General features: G+C 48.1%; 1 protein-coding gene across 5 annotated transcripts in view; it reads right to left on the minus strand.

The window, feature by feature from the left end:
* CADPS2 (calcium dependent secretion activator 2) overlaps positions 1–19,919 on the minus strand; it is a 530,263-nt gene that overhangs the window by 35,852 nt on the left and 474,492 nt on the right. For all 5 annotated transcript variants that reach the window (XM_039510109.1, XM_039510118.1, XM_039510136.1 and 2 more), the window contains 2 exons: positions 11,117–11,200; positions 10,982–11,014 (listed from right to left, as the gene is read on the minus strand). In XM_039510109.1, the coding sequence (XP_039366043.1) occupies positions 10,982–11,014; positions 11,117–11,200 (117 nt within the window). The remainder of the gene's footprint in view (positions 1–10,981; positions 11,015–11,116; positions 11,201–19,919) is intronic.

Consider the following 19,919-nt stretch of genomic DNA (forward strand, 5'->3'; position numbering starts at 1 on the left):
AGGAAATGATTTTCCCCTACTCTTTCTTTGTCTTTTTAGATGGCAAGTTCTTCAGAACAAGCACTGCACCTTCTTTTATGTCAGGAAAAGAGCATACCATGTTCTGGGTGCTACCAGAAGCAAATACAAATAATGTATGCTAATTCTTTTTAATTATTAATAAAAGTAAAAAAATGGTTACTCATCTTTGTAACTGTTGTTCTTTAAGATGTGTTGCTCATATCCATTCCAATTAGGTGTGCGTGCGCCGCGTGCACGATCTTCGGAGAATTTTTACCCTAGCAACACCCGGTGGGTCGGCTGTATAGCCCCCTGGAGTGGCGCCTTAATGGCGCTGGATATATACCCCCTGCCGACCCAGCGCCCCCTCAGTTCCTTCTTGCTGGCTACTCCAAAAGAGGGGAAGGAGGCCGGGTTTGGAATGGATATGACCAACACATCTCGAAGAACAGTAGTTACAAAGGTGAGTAACTGATTTTTCTTCTTTGAGTGCTTGCTCATATCGATTCCAATTAGGTGACTCCCAAGCCTTACCTAGGCAGTGGGGTCAGAGTGAGACATTGCTGAGTACAGAACCGCTGAACCAAATGTGGCATCATCTCTAGACTGCTGTACTAACGCATAGTGAGCAGCAAAGGCATGTATTGATGACCAAACCGCAGCTCTACAGATTTAGTGAATTGGAACCTGGGCCAGGAAAGCGGCTGATGATGCTTGAGCCCTCGTGGAGTGGGCAGTAAGGTGTGGGGTCGGGACACCGGCCAAGTCATAGCAAGCACGGATACAGGCCGTGATCCAAGAGGAGATGCGTTGCGAGGAGACCGGTAGGCCTTTCATCCAGTCGGCCACTGCAACGAAGAGCTCGGTCATTTTCCTAAATGGCTTCGTACGCTCGATATAGAATGCGAGGGCCCTACAAATGTCCAGAGAGTGCATAAGTTAATCCTGCCACGTAGCATGCGGCTTCGGATGAAAGACTTGGAGGAAAATGTCCTGGTTCACATGAAAAGCTGATACCACCTTGGGGAGAAAGGCGAGGGGGTGGGGCTGGGGGTGGGGGAGGGGTGAAGCTGCACGTTGTCTTTATGGAAAACTGTATACGGCGGCTCCGATGTGAGGGCTCTGATTTCAGATACGCGTCTCGCTGAAATGATGGCTACAAGGAAGGCTGTCTTCCAAGATAGGTAAAGGAGTGAGCAGGTGGCCATTGGCTCTAACGGGGGCCCCGTGAGCCAGGTTAAGGTCCCACGCCGGAACCATGGGTAGAGGCGATCTAAACCCTTCAGAAATCTAACGACTATCAGGTTGGAGAAGACAGAGGAAGCATGTTCTCCTAGATGGAAAGCCAAGATGGCTGCCAGGTGCACCCTGACAGATGATATCTCCAGGCCCTGATGCTTTAGGGATAGGAGATAGTCTAGGATGAGAGGTATCGATGCCTGCAACGGGGGCATGTCATGCTGCTTGCACCAACAGAAGAAATGCCTCCATTTAGCCAGGTATGTGGCTCGAGTCGAGGGTTGCCTGCTGCCTAACAGAACCCGCTACACCGACTGTGAGCAGAGTAACTCTGACTGAGTTAGCCATGCAGCATCCATGCTGTAAGGTGGAGCGATTTTAGGTCAGGGTGACAGAGTCCTCCTTGGTCCTGTGAGATACGGTGTTCAGCCACAATGGGAGCGTGATCGGAGGCTCTACTGATAACTCCAGGAGTGTGGTGTACCAGTGCTGCCTGGGCCATGCTGGGGCGACCAGAATCATGCATGCTTTGTTCCTGCACAGCTTGAGTAGGACCCTGTGGACCTGCGGGAATGGAGGGAAGGCATAGAACAGCTGGCCTTTCCAGCAGGAAGTAGGAAAACATCTGATAGGGAAACCTGAGAGCGCGCCTGGAGAGAACAGAACACTTGGCACTTCCAATTGATGCACGAAACAAATAGGTCGACCTGGGGAAACCCCCACCTCAGGAAGATGGAGTGGATGATATCTGGACGAATCGACCACTTGTGAGGCTGGAAGGACCTGCTGAGGCAGTCTGCCAGCGTGTTCTGGACCCCTGGGAGAAACGACGCCATCAGATGTATCGAGTGGACTATGCAGAATTCCCACAGGCGAAAGGCCTCCTGGCATAGGGGGGACGACCGGGCTCCCCCTTGCTTGTTGATGTAGAACATGGCCGTGGTGGTGTCTGTGAGGACTGCCACACAACGGCCATGTAGGTGCTCGTGAAATGCTTGACACGCTAGGCGTACTGCCATCAGTTCTCGTACATTGATATGCAGAGTCAGATTGGATGTGGTCCACAGGCCCTGTGTTTGGAGCTCCCCGAGGTGGGCACCCCAGCCCAGAGATGATGTGTCTGTGACCAGGTACAAGGAGGGTTGTGGGGTGTGAAATGGTACCCCGTTGCACACCGATGTGGGGTCCAGCCACCAACGGAGGGAAGTCAAAACCGATTCCGGGACAGTGACCACCATGCTCAGGCTGTCTCGACCTGGTCGATATGCTGTTGATAACCAGGCCTGAAGCATGTGAAGCTGAAGTCTGGCATGCCTGGTTACATAAATGCACGAAGCCATGTGCCCCAGAAGGCCGAGGCACGTCTTTACCGTGGAAGTAGGAAAGTTTAGGAGGCTGCCGATGATGCTCACCATTGACTGAAAGCGTGCGTCCGGCAGGAGAGCAAGGGTGAGTCTGGAGTCCAGGACTGCCCCGATAAACTCTATTCTCTGGGTTGGTTCCAGAGTCAGCTTTCCATTGTGTTGAGCAGGAGACCCAGCCAGCAGAACGTGCTTAGGGCGAATAGAACATGGGATTGAACTTGGTCCCTGGTTTGGCCTCGAATGAGGCAGTCGTCGAGATACGGAAACACCTGGATCCGTTGACGAAAGTAGGCTGCCACGACGGCCATACACTTGGTGAACACTCTGGGAGCCGTGGACAGGCCGAAGGGAAGGACAGCAAATTGATAGTGTTCGTGATTGACCACAAAGCGAAGGAAGTGCCTGTGCGGCAGGTAAATCACTATGTGGAAGTACGTGTCCTTCGTGTTGAGGGCGGCGTACCAGTCCCCAGGATCCGGGGAAGGAATAATGGTCCCCAGTGAAACCATACGGAACTTCAACTTTATCATGAATTTGTTGAGTCCGCGCAGACCTAGGGTGGGTCGAAGCCTACCCTTGGCCTTGGGGATAGGAAGTAGAGGGAGTAAAAACCCCTGCCCCTTAGCTCCCTTGGAACCTCCACGATCGCTCCTATGGACAGGAGCGTTTGGACCTCCTGTATAAGGAGTTGCTCATGAGAGGGGTCCCTGAAGAGGGACGGGGAGGGAGGATGGGAAGGAGGGGAGAAAGAAAACTGGAGAGAATATCCATTTTCCACCGTGCGAAGAACCCACCAGTCTGAAATTATACGGGACCACACACGGTGGAAATGGGAGAGAGAATCTCAAAATGGAGGGGAAGGATCCTGGGTGGTGACTAATACGCCGTCCTCGGGCGCACCTTCACGAGTTTTGCTTAGGCCCCGCCGATGGTTTGGGAGGGCCTTGGTTCTGACCAGGTTGGTGGCCGTTGGATTTCTTTCTACCACCTCGTCCGCGTCTTCTATAGAAGTCCTGCCTCGGACGAGGGGGAGGGTAAAACCTTTGAGGCTGCGGCTTAAAAGGCTTGTGCTGAGTCACCGGGGTGTGCATACTCAGGGAGCACATGATAGCCCTGGAATCTTTCAGGCTCCATAATCTAGAGTCCGTCTTGTCTGAGAACAGGTCCTGCCCATCAAATGGCAGGTCTTGCAGGGTCTGTTGCAGCTCTGGTGGCAGGCCAGATACCTGCAACCAGGAGATGCGTCGCCTGGCTATGCCCAATGCCAGGGTCCTAGCTGCAGAGTCTGCTGCATCTAAGGAGGCCTGTAAGGAGGTCCTAGCCACCTTTTTGCCTTCCTCCACTAAAGCCCCAAACTTGTCCCTGGACTCCCGCGGAATTAACTCCTGAAATTTCCCCATGGAGTTCCACAAGTTATAGCAATACCAGCTCAGGAGTGCTTGTTGGTTTGCAACCCTGAGCTGAAGACCCCCTGCCGAATAAATTTTGCGCCCAAACAGATCTAGATACCTGGCGTCTTTTGATTTGGGCGCTGGGGTCTGTTGACCATGCCATTCCCTTGCATTCACCGAGGACACCACTAATGAACATGGCAGAGGGTGAGTATAAAGGTACTCATACTCCTTGGAGGGGACAAGTATTTCCTCTATCTCCCTCTGGCCATCGGTGGGATAGAGGCGGGGGTCTGAGATATTGTCTTGGTGTTGGTCTGGATGATGGGCAACGCTACTCGGGACAGGGCCTCCGCCGAAAGGATGTCCACCACTGGGTCCTCCAATTCCACTACCTCCTCCACTTGGAGGTCCACATTATGTGCCACCCTATGTAAAAGGTCTTGGTGGGCACGAAGGTCTATCGGGGGAGGGCCCGAGGCTGTTGTCCCCGCCACTGCCTCGTCTGGAGAAGATGACAAAGATGCCACAGGGTACAGAGGGTCCTGTGGCGGATCGTGTAGCGAGGAGTCCTCTTGCCCAGGATCTGCTACACTGGGGTCTGGGGCCTGTGTTGGGGTAGGTGCAGCCTCTTCCATACCCCCCGGATGGGGATGACTTATGGTGGCTTCTGGTACCCGAGGTTCTTAATGGGTTGAGTGGGAGGCCCCTGACGGAACTCCTTGGGCTTGCTGGTATGCCCACAAGGACCATTGCGCAGGATCCTGATTAAGGTCTTGGCCTTCATCATGCCATTGACCCACATTATCCTTGCTCTGGCCTGAAGCTGGGTAGGTCGAGTGCGAAGTACCCTCAGACTGCAACGACCGTGAGGCGGAGCACAAGGACCAAGGTGGTGCGGAGCGTGTCTGTGTCAACTCTCCAGGGCGTGGTGCGGACCAGTACCGGGATGCTGGAGAGAGGTGGTGGCGAGGCGTCGGGGAGCGGTACCAGGATTGAGATCGACCCGGTACCGGGATCCAGACCTGGATCGCGATGACGAACGTCTGTGGGAGCGGTGCCGGGATTGATTTTGGGAAGGCGATCAGCGCTGCGATCGGTGCTGGGAGCGACGTTGGGAGTCCGAATGGTACCGCAGCCCGGAGTCATGCCGAGAGGTGGACTGGTGCCGCGAGTACGACCGGTGCCGCGAGTACGACTGGTGTTGGGACTGCGTTGGGACTGCGAATGGTGCCAGGATCGGGAGCAGTGCTGCGTCTCCATGCTAGGAGATGGCAGATGTATTAGGGTAGGCTTGTCCCTAGACAGTATAACAGAAGTCAGAGGCGGTGCCACACTCTGCGCCGGTGCCGGCTCTGTGAGGGCAATGAGGTCTCTCGCTGTCGCAAATGTCTTCGGCGTCGACAGAAGCTGGGGCTCAACCACGGTCCGGGTCGGGGAGCCAGTGTGCACTGGACTCAATGGCTCCTCCCTCGGTGCCGGAGTCAACGGTGCTGATATCAGCGCTTGTACCTTCGGTCGCTTCGGTGCCGGATGTGACTCTGAGGTTAGGCAAAGGAGGTGCTGGCGCCTGTTGCTGCAAGACAGTCACCTCCGGCTTGCGCAGTCTCTTCTGTCCTGGTGACAGAGAATGGCGCTGAGCCATTTGCACTGGACGTGGTGCTGGAGAGGTCTGGTGCCGCGGGCCTCTATCCGAGTCTCCCCGCGGTGCTGTACCTGAAGCCACTGCCGGGGCACTGCGCACCGATGTGCTCGGTGCTGGAACTTGGCGTGCCGATAGGGAATCCAGGCTCAGGGCCACCTCCATAAGGAGCTGCTTGAGCCTAAAGTCCCGCTCCTTTTTGGCTCGAGGTCTGAACACCTTATAGATCGTACACTTCTCGGCCTGGTGAGACTCCCCGAGACACTTCAGCCAAAAGTCATGGGGGTCTCCCATTGGCATAGGCTTTGAGCAGGTTGAACACGGCTTAAAACGCAGAGCCTTGGGCGGCGGCAGGGAGGAAGGGGGAGGATCCCTTCCAACCTGCTAAACTTAACTACAAGCCTAACTTTATAACTATAACACTATTTACACTATATTACCTATATAACAACTAGAACAACGATCTAAAACCGGGAAGCAAAAGCTAGGGAGAGTGGAGGACAGCTATGCTGCGCTCCACAGTTCCAACGACCGTCACGGGTGGTAAGAAGGAACAGAGGAGGCTCTGGGTAGGCTGGGGTATATATCCAGCACCATTAAGGCACCACTCCAGCGGGCTCCACAGCCGACCCACCGGGTGTTGCTAGGGTAAAAATTCTCTGACAATTGTGCATGCAGCGCGTGCACACCTAATTGGAATCGATATGAGCAAGCACTTGAAGAAGAATAAACTGCTATCAGTGCTGCTACTATTCTCAGTCCAGGGCTTTCAGCACATCTTTTTGCTGTTGCTTTAGCTAGTGCACTGATGCCATGCCCATGACCCATAACTGTTTCTTTGTAAAAGCCACATACTACAAATGTTCAATGCTTCCAAATGCAAATTCCCTGTGACAAGATGCTCCCTCCCCCCCTCCTTCAAAAAAGGCTTCCTAAAATGGAGGAATAATTTTTGTAGTTGTTGATTTAAGCAGGAGTGGAAAAAGCAGAAGATGGTTCATGGCAGGTATGAATGAAAAGGGCTTGGTTGGGTTATATTTTATCCTTGAAAAGCTGAATGACTGGAAGAACAGATTGGCAATCAGGAGATTGCTGAAGACGTACAACTCAAAGCTAGAAGTTAAGACCTCAGCACATCAGTGATGTACAGGAGAGAATGCAGAATTATTTTGCTAACAATTCTTAATGCTGCCTTAATGTCAAAGACCAACAACTATATCACAAACAGGGAGTCAGATATTTTAGCATCCCAAAGCAGCTACAATCCACATATGCAAGAGGTACAATAAAACAAACAAAAACCATATAGGCATCATAATAATATACTGACCTCAAAGAGTGCTTGATTAGCTGCTTACACAAATTTCAAAGGCAACTAAATATATAGTTTAGTATTTGGACCTCAACGTGTCACATAGGAAAGAACTGAAGGTTGGAGACTGGACCACAGAAAATAGGGTGAGTAGTAGCAGAAATGCTAAAGACAAGGAACAAGTAAAGGAACATCCGGAAGAGAGGCTTCTAGGCTATCACTGCATCTCTGGATTTCTCAGCTCTTTCTTTACAACTGCAACTCAGCTGTTAAAGACTCTGCAAATTTAGTAAATGCCTGAAAGGGGCCAACTCGTTACCCACACAATAGATTATAAACTACTTTCACTTAGTTTAAATACCAAAGCAAAAGGAAGAACACTGTGTCTAATTTCTTAAGACAATGTGAAGCAGTGCAGAAAAAGACTGCAAAACAGCACCTATTGCTAACTGTTCAGTTTGACTGGCATGTTATTCTGTTATGTATGTTGAAAGGAAACCTGAACGTTCAGTAAACTCAGTGTCTGACTATATAATGGAGCACAAGCTGGGAAAGTAAAATGTTGCACTGATTTATCATTGCTGGAGTCTTATTACTAGCTTTGTTAATACTCTCTACCAATTTAAGATGCTAAACAGTAGATATAAGTATGTACCTTTAAATTCATAACCCAAACATATCCAGTTCCAGTCAACTCTAGTAGGCCAGAGTTGGTATGTAGGGTAGGCCTATTCAACAAATTTTGAGACCCCCAACCTCTATCTGCTGTGATCCCATCACTGCGTGTGGCGTGTTGTGCTGTTTTCTTGGCGTATCCCATCGTAGCTGACGTATGAGTGTCAGTTTGTTTCAGTGAGTCTTCTTGTATGAACATACACCAATGAGGGATCCGCAGATACATCCGCATGTCGGGCAGATCTGGCCACATGTTTTTAACATGACCTGGTTTCTTCGCTCATGCTTCTCTCTGGCTTTTTCTGTTCTGCTGTTCTGGATAGCTTTAACTGCAGACCAACAGGTCTGCCTCCATCCTGATATACTGGCGGCAGCAGCTTCTCATGTGCCTCACTAGGTACACGGCCAGTCTTAGGATTTGGGGGGGAGGGTCAACTAAATGGGCTAAACAACCCAAACACCACTGATAATATAAATGTATGTGTATGAAATGATAAAGGTGGAGGGGAATCCTCAGGTCACCACCAGCCTCATGCTGCAGAAGAGACATAGCCTAGTTTATTGTTCTGGGGGATGTGCATAGTTCACAACATTTGAACTCTTGTCCTGAGACACTCAACCCTAGGCCCCTATTCAGAACAGCACTAATGACTTCAGTTGGGCTTACGTATATGATCAAAGTGAGGCACATGTTTAAACATTATCCTCAACAAGGATACTTTCCTGATTTGGGGCCCTAATGATCAGTCACATTTTCAGAGCAATCCTTGCAACCTAATGTACTAGATTTTTTTTTTAAATGAAAGCACAGATTGATACATTGACTCCCCAAAATGAGATCACACAACTGCAGGCCTGAAAGGCAGGTACTTGAGGTTGTCAAGCAGCATCTGGTCATCTTCTGAAAGTGGTGAACCATTCAAGAGAGAGGTCTAGCTTTGCTGTGATCAGCACTGGCCCTAAGGGTGAAAGGTGACAAAGGTGTTTTCATGCTGCATTTGTGCTCCCCCAGTCCCTGCACTTCTGGAGACTGATTTGGCCATTGGTGTAAGTTAGAGAAGCCTCGGGGCTGCTCAAATTTACAGTTGCCTGCAATAGCCCCCAAGGATAGCATTGAAAGATCACTGTATGCTCAGGCCACACAGCTCTTACACCCTGTGAGGACCAGAAAGGGGTGGTATAGAACCAAGGCTCGTTAATTGGTGAGGGGAAGGCCCCTCTATAAATGCTTCCCCTCATTAATCCTTCAAGACTCCTGGGGATTACAGCAGCCTCCTCACTGGCTTTCCTGGCGTGACAAACTCCCTGCTGGCAAACTACCCAGTATTCTTTAAAACGTCCTCCTTTCACACGTATTGTCCCTTTTCAAAGATTTCCCTTTCCTTCAGTTGCAGTGCTCGCACAGACGCTGAGGCGACTAAATGGCCATTCTGAGCTTTACATATCACCCTCGCTGCAAGACATTTGATCAGAAGTAATTCCTGTGGCATCTATAAAAGATGTAGCACTATAACGGAGAGATTTATGTTCTGCCATGTAGATTCCCCTAGAGGCTGCAGTAGTCCGAGCTGCTCCTGCTTCGTGTAGGATGATAGTGGGTCAATCTGACCCAGGGAGTGGGGAATCCAATGGACTCACTTGTGGCTCTTTCCTCAGTTCATCCCCCACACCTAGCAGTATAGAGTCACCTTAGGGTGCAAATCCTGGCCCTACCCTGTGATCCACTGGAACCACACTGGCTCAGCTGCATCTTGGTTTCTTTGTGACTGTGGAGGATGGGGGGAGAATTTAGATCCCAAATAGAATTCAATTTATTATATATTTGAAACTACATCAACCGTAAAGCAGCATTTCTGGCTGCCTTGTAAGCCTCATGCCACTTTTTTAACCAATCACATTCTGAACATGAAGAGCGGGATTCAAAAGTGCTCAGTCTTGGCCCCACTCTACTCAAATTGAAGTCAATGAGAGTTTTACCATTGACTTCAATGAGAGCAGAGTTAGGCCAATGCTGAGAGCTTTTGAAATCTCTTTTCCATATCTAGTCTAAATAAATAGGAGCTCTTTTCATTTGATCTAACAGAAGTCTACGAATTTCTAATTTTTAAAGACATCTTCCACAGGCATTTGTTTAGCTTCTGAAGTACCTTTCCAAAGATTTTATTTAGGCATTCCCCAAGCATGAAATATTGCCAGCATAAATGGTGTTTAATCTGGATTTGGTCTGAGGTCATCATTTCGAATGGAAGACAAGTTGCATGTTTTTGATAAAACATAGGGGGTAGTTCTAAGATTCAGAAAAAGAAAACACCAGCCAAACAAAACAAACACCAAGAAATAATATTAAGAGAGAAATGTCATAATTTGTTACAGTATGTGCAAGTTAGGCAGAAATATAAGACAAAGGTAATGAAGTAACCTAAAACAGTTCCACAAGTGTGGTAAGGCTTTTCCTTTTATTGAGGCTTTCTGTTTTGTTTTTTTTTGGGGGGGGAGGGGAATTTGTTTTTTAATTTTATGAATTATTGTACAAAGGGACTTGTAGGCATTAGGTTTTTGGGGTGTAAAACTGTTTAAAGGATTTCTACCTGCAACTTCAGATATATTTGCAATTCTTCTGTAACTTGTATTTCTTATTTCTTGTAAGCATCAATAAGGACATACCATTTTAAAAGAGATATTATTAATATTAGGCTAATCACGCTTATTATTATGTTTCTCAGATAACTTTTATGCTTGTTTTGAAAAAATATTTAAAATATATTTAATGGACAATAAATAGAGCAGCTGACTTTTGTTTCTACATTAAAAAGAGCTTAACCAACATCCCTTACTCACATACGTAACCCTTACTCATGTATGTTGCATGTAGCACCAACAGAGCTGCAGGCATAAATAAGGGTTACTCATCTGAATAAAGGCTGTAGGATCAGGCTTTTGTTTACAAGTAAGGAATTTATCAACAGTGATACCTGAGGATGATGCTTGTACATACAGTATCCAATTGTTTAAATGTAACTGATCATACTTGCGCAAACAATATATCATTTCAAAATGATGAAATGTCCCCTATGATTGAGTTCCTAGGTTACAATTCTCTGTCTTCCCACAACTGAAAAAGTGCATTGAGAATAACCTTTCTAAGCTTTGCTTTGAGAGTTAGCTGTTGCGAGAGGGAAATGAGATGCCCTCTAAGGGTTGTGATGACTGTTTAACTACTCTGTGTAAAGCTGTAGTGAACCTCTATGAGAGATCATAATGACAACAATGAAAAATGTAAACTAAGAAAAACTACATCTATTTGTAGATTGTGCCTAATACTAGAAACAAGTGAAATTTTAAAAAAAGTCATACTTACAGGAACATCAACATATTTTGCAGCTGCTTTCACCTTTAAAAAAATTAAAAATAAGAAACAAATACTGTAAGTGATAATTATTAGGATTATATGTAGTTTTAAAATTAATAGTTGGTTAATAATTCATATACTTACAGTGAATGAAAGTATTGATGAGAAGAATGTGCCTTCATCGTACCTTGATAGTTTAGACAGCACACCTTCTAACACTGAAACAAACTACACAAAGACACAGTATAAATATTTATATATATACAGTGCCATGTTATTATTAAGGATGGGAAAGTGAATACCTTCTCCTGTTTGCACTCTGTAACAGAACACTGTAGCCTGAAAATCTGATCATTTTCTCCATCTCTCAATGAGCTGAAGTCATAGGAAGTACTTAGTTTTTCAGTTTCATCTATAAACAAAACTGATGGAAGTCACTACTTCCAATTGCTTAAAACAACTCAGAAATAGGGGGGAAAAGCAAATCAACCAACCAACCAAACAAAAAACAAAACCCCACTTCTAAAGAATGGCTTTCTGTCTTGTACCACTTTATTACCTCCAGAACGTGTGCTTAAAAAAATGCGTGTACCCATTATACATTTATTCAGAAATAGAAAAACACTTTTATTATTTTTTAAGACCACATTTCAGAATGTGGCACAATAGGAAGTAGAAAGTTATGGGCAGCCATGGGAATTTCATTCATGCTGCTGTTGGAAACTGTTTTTAAAATGGCATGGTGGTAGGAATTAAGGATCAAGTGCAACGGTTAAGTTTAAATGTCCTGACATGCAATATTTTTCTAATGTTTAAAAGGCAGATGAAATTAACCAAAGCTGATTTCACTGGTTTGTGTATTAGCACCACTGATTACGTCAGCACTGCTCTAGGAACAGTGTTCATTACCGAACTGCTACTGAAGAACTAGCTAAGAATCCAAAAATATAAGGCCTGAATCTTGGACGTACTATGATCACTTTGCTCTACTCTGCAATTGGAAAGAGACCATAAACCTGGTGGATCTGGCACCTGTGATTCTATGAGTGCCATGGCACAGTCATAGTATAAGGCCACCTTTGCCAAACACTGAGTCCTGCATGCAAATTTTAGGCATAATGTTGACATAGGTTATGAAAAAAATAACTTAAACCAAACTAAACAAACCCTCCACCTTCGTGTATTAGATTTCTTTGATAATGTCATTTATGACATCACGTACAAGAAAAAAAGAAAATGTAACAATTGCTGAGAAAAGAATACACACACAATGTAGCTCCATTACTGGTTAATTATTGCATACGTGCATGCTCACTGGTCATATGTTAATTGCCTCATGACATACGTAAAGAATGTTGTAAAAAGTAACTGTCTGCTGCCTAAATATTCATTCTCAGAACCAAGGAGTAGCTCTTTATGAGTGTGAGGACAGGACAAAATTCCATCTGGCATGCTGTTAATGGGCAGTATCACGGTGTCACAACAGTGTCACCTTCCCTTCTCCCTATGAGAAACTGAGAGCATCACCTTACAATAAAACCTGCTCCCAACAGTTCAAAGAGCAAGAGTAAGTGCACAATGACACTCATCACCTAATCTATTCATTCACATTTATAAATGATTTATCATCACTGTAGGATCCAAGAGCTGTAGTTGGATTACAAATGCATTGGGCTACTGGAGGGGATGGAAGTTGTATTTTTCTCTGCTCTGGGTATAATCAGGGTCCTGGCCTTGCATGGGATGCCAGTTCTCTGCCTTGCTATTACATGCCAGTGAGTAACCATTGCTTTCTCACTGCAGTACTCTTACAACACTCATCTTATTCAGAAGGATTCTTTCTGCAAAATGTTAGTCAATATTATTCTGAAAAGAGCCATTGCTGGAGGGACTGATCTCAGAAACAAACACCAGGCCCATGTTTTGAGCACTAACATGTTATTAAAACCAGTATATTAAAAGAATGCATTGAAATCCCAAAGAAATCCAGTTAAATACAGGGCTCAGATATGAGGCTGGTGATTGTGTCTTTAGCTGTTTCCTGTGATCTCTCTACATAGACCTGAGGGACTATATAAATACTTCTGAGTATACTTTGCATTTTCAGGTCTTCTGGGGTTGTCAGGATGAGACACTGAGATTGCTTTGTTTCACTGCTCTGTATTATTCATGTGATTTGTTTAACATTTTAGCATGGTAAATCTTTGTGAAATTAGCAATTTAATCGTTACTACGTGAAATCTCATTGAAATAAAAAGGTATCAGCATCCTTTTCATTTCTGTAGGAAATCATTACAGATAAAAGCAATTAGTAAAAGGTAAATATTCTAATAAACAAGGTTTACTTCCCTGTCAAAAATATAATACACTGGTGATAACTCAAAATAGTGTGATTGATTAATACCATCTTTGGATCCAGAACATAAAAGAATATGGATGTTATAATGACAGCTGTTGGTTCTTGCTGACCAAGAATAACAATGATTTATCAACTATGCTTTGAATCTTCAGTCTTTGTCCCTTGGAATGGAAGCAAGCAATACAATTTGCTGATGTCACTGGGCATCCAAGCTCTGTATTCCACTAGGAAGAGATAGTTAGGCTTTCAGTGATCAGCCAATCACGAAGAAGACTGCTTTCCCCCAATTTCCTAGGCTTCAGCATCCTCTAATAGTATCAATGCTGCAGTAAAATGTATCTAAAAATTCCCTTCATATCTAACTGCAACAGCAATTGAAGTAGGTAATCTTAGGGCAAGATTTGCCAGGTTATGCTGTCAGGATGACTGTTGCTGAAAAATCATGAAAGGCAGCCCATCTCCACATTATGGAGATGTTGGTCGCTGTTCCCTAATTAAGGATGAGTTTTGCGCTTAAAAAAGGGGATTCAACATCTTTGTTATATATGAAAAATACAGCATATCCTTCCCAAAATTACAACACTTTCTTTTACAATATAGAATTTTTTTTTAAGAATTTATAAGTAAACCCATTAAATAGGTTAGGGACAAAATTAATTAAAAATCTGACTTTAAGAAATTGAACTACCTGTTTTGGACCTTTTCTTTGTCTCATATTACCTTAAAAATGGAACAACATAGACTTCAAACTTCTCACATAGTTTATACTCAACTGAAATCTTGTGCATATTAGCTATATTAAAAGAATTGTTCCTAAAGATAGGAATGACAGGAGACATTAGATATGGGTTTAATCAGGCTTCAACTTTATTATTAGACAGATGTCTGGGACTAACCCGGTGGATAAAATGTGTGCAGTGCAGGTGCAAAATTTATGTCCCTCCAGCAGATTCCCTGCCGGGACCTTACCAATTCCAGCCACTTTTGGGGGTGAGGGGCTTCCACAGCTCTTCCCCATTTGTTCAAGTCCCTCCAGCAATTTCCTTGCTAGGACCTTACCACTTCCAGCCAATTCCAGGGGGTAGGGCAGGGGGCCTTTCACCGGCACCAGCTCTCCCCCCACCCGCCCTTTTCATCCAGGTCCCTCCAGCAATTCCCTTGTCTGGGCCTTACTGACTCCCCCTCTCATAAGAGGGGTTAAGGTGGACTATAATGATGGGGGGGGTTGCTCCCTGCTATACCAATCATAGGAGTCTCCAACTGCCCCCGGCTTGCTCAATTACCAAGCACCTCTCTAATTCATTTTCCAAGCCATTTTTTCGTTCTTTTGTGCTTTAATTTATGGAGTACCTGCACTGAACATCCGCTATACACTTAAATAAAGAGTTGCAACATATGGCCTACCGCCCATCATGCCATGCATGAACAGAGCCTACCTGAACCTGCTGCAAGGAAGGTGAAACCCCCCCCACTGCACCTGGCCAATATGGTGGGAAGGGAAAAATTCCTTCCCAGCCCTCCTTAGTTGGGCGGTTAGCATAATGCCCACAGCAGATATAACTAAACACCTGGCATATTTGTGACCTAATTAGGGAGGAAGGGTGGGTGCTGCCCAGCCTGTTCTGAGTGAAGAGGGAAGGGACCAGGCCCAGCGGACCTTTTTAAACCCCTTATTCCCAGTGAGTATTGCTCTACTCCTCCCCTAAACCAGAAAGCATTGCCTTCTTCTCTCGGCCAGCCAGCCAAACTCCTCGCTGCTTAAGTGCAGGGTAGCGATTCACCGGCTCCTCACAGTGGTGTTCTTTGCCTCCTGAGAGTTTGAGATGACTATTTTTCCTGAGCACATCTCTCTTTCAATCAAACTGGAAACAATAGCAGGCTGTGGCTATTTTTAAAGGAGGTAGCCTTAACTGTGCGCAACCTATAGCCTCAGTCTTCTTGAAAACAATGATTTAAGATTCATATTTCATACCTTCAAATAATCAGAAAAATCAAATGGCACATTCTCTTTGTGTTTCTTGTTTCATGTTCATGTATGAGACTTTTAATAATTAAAAAAAAACCTAAGGAAATTCCCAGCCAAAAATATGTTAAGATGGAGCTAAGATTGAAAGTACATATCAGTAAATTGGGGTTAAATAAATGACAGAGACATTGTAATTATCCCCCCTGGAAAAAACTGCTTTATATACCAAGAAAATCTCAAAAGTGAAGGTTAAATTTATGAGAGAGTAAATTTGCACTCTCAACCTTAAATCCATTTGAATGTAATTTTTGTTTGGGAGTATGTACCAGGGTTAGGAATGATGGGGCTATATTCAGCAAAACTGGTGCAAGCTTCTTGTCCTCTGCTGAAGAGTCACCCCTGCAAAAGGTAGGCAAGTGTTACAGCTGCTGTCCTGCAAGGGTTTGCTGCCTGGAAGGGTAGACAGTATCTTTATCTTCTTCCAGGGCTTCAGGAAGTTAATTGGAGGGAGTCTGTAAAAAAAACAGTTACCCACCTTTTGGTAACTGTTGTTCTTCGAGATGTGTTGTTCATGTCCATTCAAAGTAGGTGTGCGCGCACCGCGTGCACGCCAGCCGGAAGATTTTCCCTAGCAGCGTCCATAGGCTTGGCCCGGGCGCCCCCTGGAGTGGCATCACCGCGGCACCCTATAAAGGGGCCCGCTGACCCCCCCCCTCAGTTCCTTCTTGCCAGCTCTCCGACAGAGGGGTAGGAGGGTGGGTGTTGGAATGGACATGAACAACACATCTCGAAGAACAACAGTTACCAAAAGGTGGGTAACCATTTTTTCTTCTTCGAGTGGTTGTTCATGTCCATTCAAAGTAGGTGACTCACAAGCCTAACCTTAGGAGGAGGGGTCGGAGATCACTACTGACTGGAGAACTGCATGACCGAAGGCTGCGTCATCCCTCGCCTGTTGCATGATGGCGTAGTGAGTCGAGAATGTGTGGATGGAGGATCACGTGGCCGCTCTACAAATCTCCTGAGTCGGGACCTGAGCCAGGAACGCCACAGAGGAGGCCTGTGCCCTAGTGGAGTGGGCCATGACCGGAGGGACAGGGGTCTTAGCTATACGGTAGCATTCCCGGATGCAGGTCACGATCCACGAAGAGATGCGCTGAGAGGAGACCGGGAGCCCCTTCATCCTCTCTGCCACAGAGACAAATTGCTGAGTCGAGCGTCTGAAGGGCTTGGTACGCTCTATGTAAAAAGCCAAGGCCCTGCGGACATCCAGGGAATGTAGCCTCCACTCCTCACTGGAGGAGTGTGGTTTCGGATAAAACACCGGGAGAAATATATCTTGGCCCACGTGGAACTGGGAAACGACCTTAGGTAGAAAGGGTGAGGTCTAAGTTGGACCTTGTCCTTGTAGAAGACAGTGTACGGGGGCTCAGATGTTAATGCCTGAAGCTCCGACACCCTTCTGGCCGAGGTGATCGCCACCAGGAAGGCGGTCTTGTCTGACAGATATAGCAGGGAGCACGAAGCCAGAGGCTCAAAGGGAGGCCCTCAGAGGACCAGATTCAGGTCCCAGGCAGGGGTCGGCTGACGAACATGCGGGAAGAGCCTGTCCATACCCTTGAGGAAACGCCCAACCAGCGGGTTCGCAAACACCGAGGCATCCCCTTCTCCCAGATGAAAGGTGGATATGGCCGCCAAGTGAACGCGAATGGAGGAAAGGGAGAGGCCCAGATGTCTTAGGTGGAGCAAATAGTCTAGGACAATGGGGATTGGGACCCCCAGCAGGTCGTGACCCCGCTGACTCGACCATATGGAGAAGCGCTTCCATTTTGCCAGGTAGGTGGCCCTAGTAGACGGTTTCCTGCTACCTAGCAGCACCTGCCTGACCTTCTGGGAGCACTGCAACTCCACCGGGTTCAGCCATGGAGCATCCTGGCAGTGAGGTGAAGGGATTCGAGGTTCGGATGGTGGAGGGATCCCCGGTCCTGCGTGATCAGGTCCAGCAGCAGGGGCAGCGTCAGGGGCGCCTGAACTGACATGTGCAGGAGTGACGTGTACCAATGCTGGCGCGGCCACGCCGGAGCTATCAGGATTACCCTCGCATGGCCCCTGCGAATCTTCAAAAGCACCCTGTGTACCAGGGGGAAAGGAGGGAAGGCATAGAGCAGACTGACCACCCAAGACTGTAGGAAGGCATCCAACAGAGACCCCTGACTGCAGCCCAGGAGGGAGCAGAACCATCGGCACTTCCTGTTTTCCCTCGAAGCAAACAGGTCTAACCAGGGAAAGCCCCAGCGCTGGAAAATTGATCGCGCTACATCCCACCGAAGGGACCACTCGTGACCCCGGAACGAGCGGCTGAGGGTGTCTGCCAGACCATTCTGCTCCGCCGGAAGGTAGAATGCCGTCAGGTGGGTGGCATTGAGAATGCAGAAATCCCACAGCGCGAGGGCTTCCCTGCATAGGGGAGAGGAGCGTGCACCCCCGTTTGTTGATATAGAAAACTGTTGCCGTGTTGTCCGAGAGGACTGAAACACATCTGCCGGCCAGGTGGGACCGGAAGGGTTAGACACGCCAGGCGGACTACCCGCAGCTCCCTGACATTGATATGCAACTCGAGGTCCTCCGGCGACCACAAGCCCTGCGTCTTGAGGTGACCCAGGTGCGCTCCCCAACCTCGATCCGAGGCGTCTGTCACCAAGGAGAGGGAGGGCTGCGGGGCAGCGAAGGGGACACTCATGCAGACTTCCCGCGGGTCGAGCCACCATCGCAGCGAGCTTAGCACCAAATGGGGAATGGACACCACTAAGTCCAGGGGGTCCCTGGCCGGGTGATAAACTGTCGCTAACCAGGACTGTAGCAGGTGGAGCCGGAGTCTGGCGTGGACCACCACATAGGTGCACGCTGCCATGGGGCCCAACAGCTGGAGGCACACTCGCGCCGTGGTTACCGGGGCGCAGCGCAGTCCAAGGATAAGCTCGGAAATCGCACGGAACCTGGATTCCGGCAGATACGCTTTGGTGGGAGTGGAGTCCAGAACTGCTCCTATGAACTCTATGCGTTGTGTCGGAGACAGGGTGGACTTGGCCTCGTTCAAGAGGAGGCTGAGGTCGAGAAAGGTCCACCTGATGAACGACACCTGTGTCTCTACCTGCTCTTTGGAGCGGCCCTTTATGAGCCAGTCGTCCAGGTAGGGGAATACCTGGATGCCCCGCCTGCGCAGGAAGGCGGCCACGACTGCCATGCACTTCGTGAAGACCCTGGGAGCGGCTGACAGGCCGAACGGGAGCACTGTGAACTGCAGATGGGCGTCGGCCACAACGAACCTGAGGTACCGACGGTGTTGGGGAATTATGGCAAAGTGGAAATAGGTGTCCTTTAAGTTGAGGGAGGCATACCAATCTCCTGGATCCAGGGAGGGAATAATCGAGGACAGGGAGACCATGCGGAACTTGAGTTTCCGTACAAACTTGTTCAGCCGCCGCAGGTCTAGGATGGGCCTTAGGCCCCCTTTCGCCTTCGGTATTAGGAAATATCGGGAGTAGAAGCCTTTGCCCCTGAGCTCCCAAGGGACTTCCTCCACCAACCTTGCCTCCGTAAGGGACTGCACTTCTTGAGTTAGAAGATGCTCGTGAGATGGGTCCCTGAAGAGGGACAGGGAGGAGGGTTGGTGGGGCGGAAGGGAGGAGAACTGGATAGAATATCCCCTCTCTACCGTGCGGAGCACCCATTTGTCCGACGTGATTCAGGACCAGGCATGGTAAAAGGGGGACAGACGTGACCCAAAGGTAGGGGTGGAAGGATCCAGAGTCTCGATTGGTAGGTCTCCCTTGACCGTACCATCAAATAGGGGGTCTAGGCCCTGATGGTGGTCTCGATTGACCCGATGCCTGGCCGGAGGGGTGGCGTTGGTGACGCCTCCTGCCATTTCTGCCCCGCCTGCGCCCTGGCTCCTGGAGAGTCTGTGGCTGGTACAGGCGGGGGGCCGTCTGCGGCCTAAACTGTCTGCGCTGGGTTGCGGGGGTATGCAGGCCCAGCGAGCGAAGCGTGGCCCTCGAGTCCTTTAAGCTGTGCAGACGTTTGTCCGTTTTCTCTGAAAATAGCAGCTGCCCCTCGAAGGGGAGGTCTTGAATCGTCTGCTGGACCTCATAGGGCAGGCCCGAGACCTGGAGCCAGGCTCCCTGCCGCATGACCAGGCCAATGGCCAGGGTGCGCGAGGCTGAGTCCGCTGCATCTAAGGCGGCCTGGAGGGAGGCTCAGGAGATCAGTTTGCCCTCCTCCACTAGGGCCGGAAACTCTGGCCTCGAGTCATAGAATCATAGAACTTAAGATCAGAAGGGACCATTATGATCATCTAGTCTGACCTCCCGCAAAATGCAGGCCACAAAAGCTGACCCACCCACTCTTGAAATAATTCTCTCCCTTGACTCAGCTGTTGAAGTCCCCAAATCCTGGTTTAAAGACTTCAAGTAGCAGGTAATCCTCCAGCAAGCGACCCCTGCCCCATGCTGCGGAGGAAGGTGAAAAACCTCCAGGGCCACTGCCAATCTACCCTGGAGGAAAATTCCTTCCCGACCCCAAATATGGCGATCAGCTGAACCCCGAGCATGCGGGCAAGACTC

Source organism: Mauremys reevesii, linkage group 1 (genome assembly GCF_016161935.1).
Source record: "Mauremys reevesii isolate NIE-2019 linkage group 1, ASM1616193v1, whole genome shotgun sequence".
Lineage (NCBI taxonomy): Eukaryota > Metazoa > Chordata > Testudines > Geoemydidae > Mauremys > Mauremys reevesii.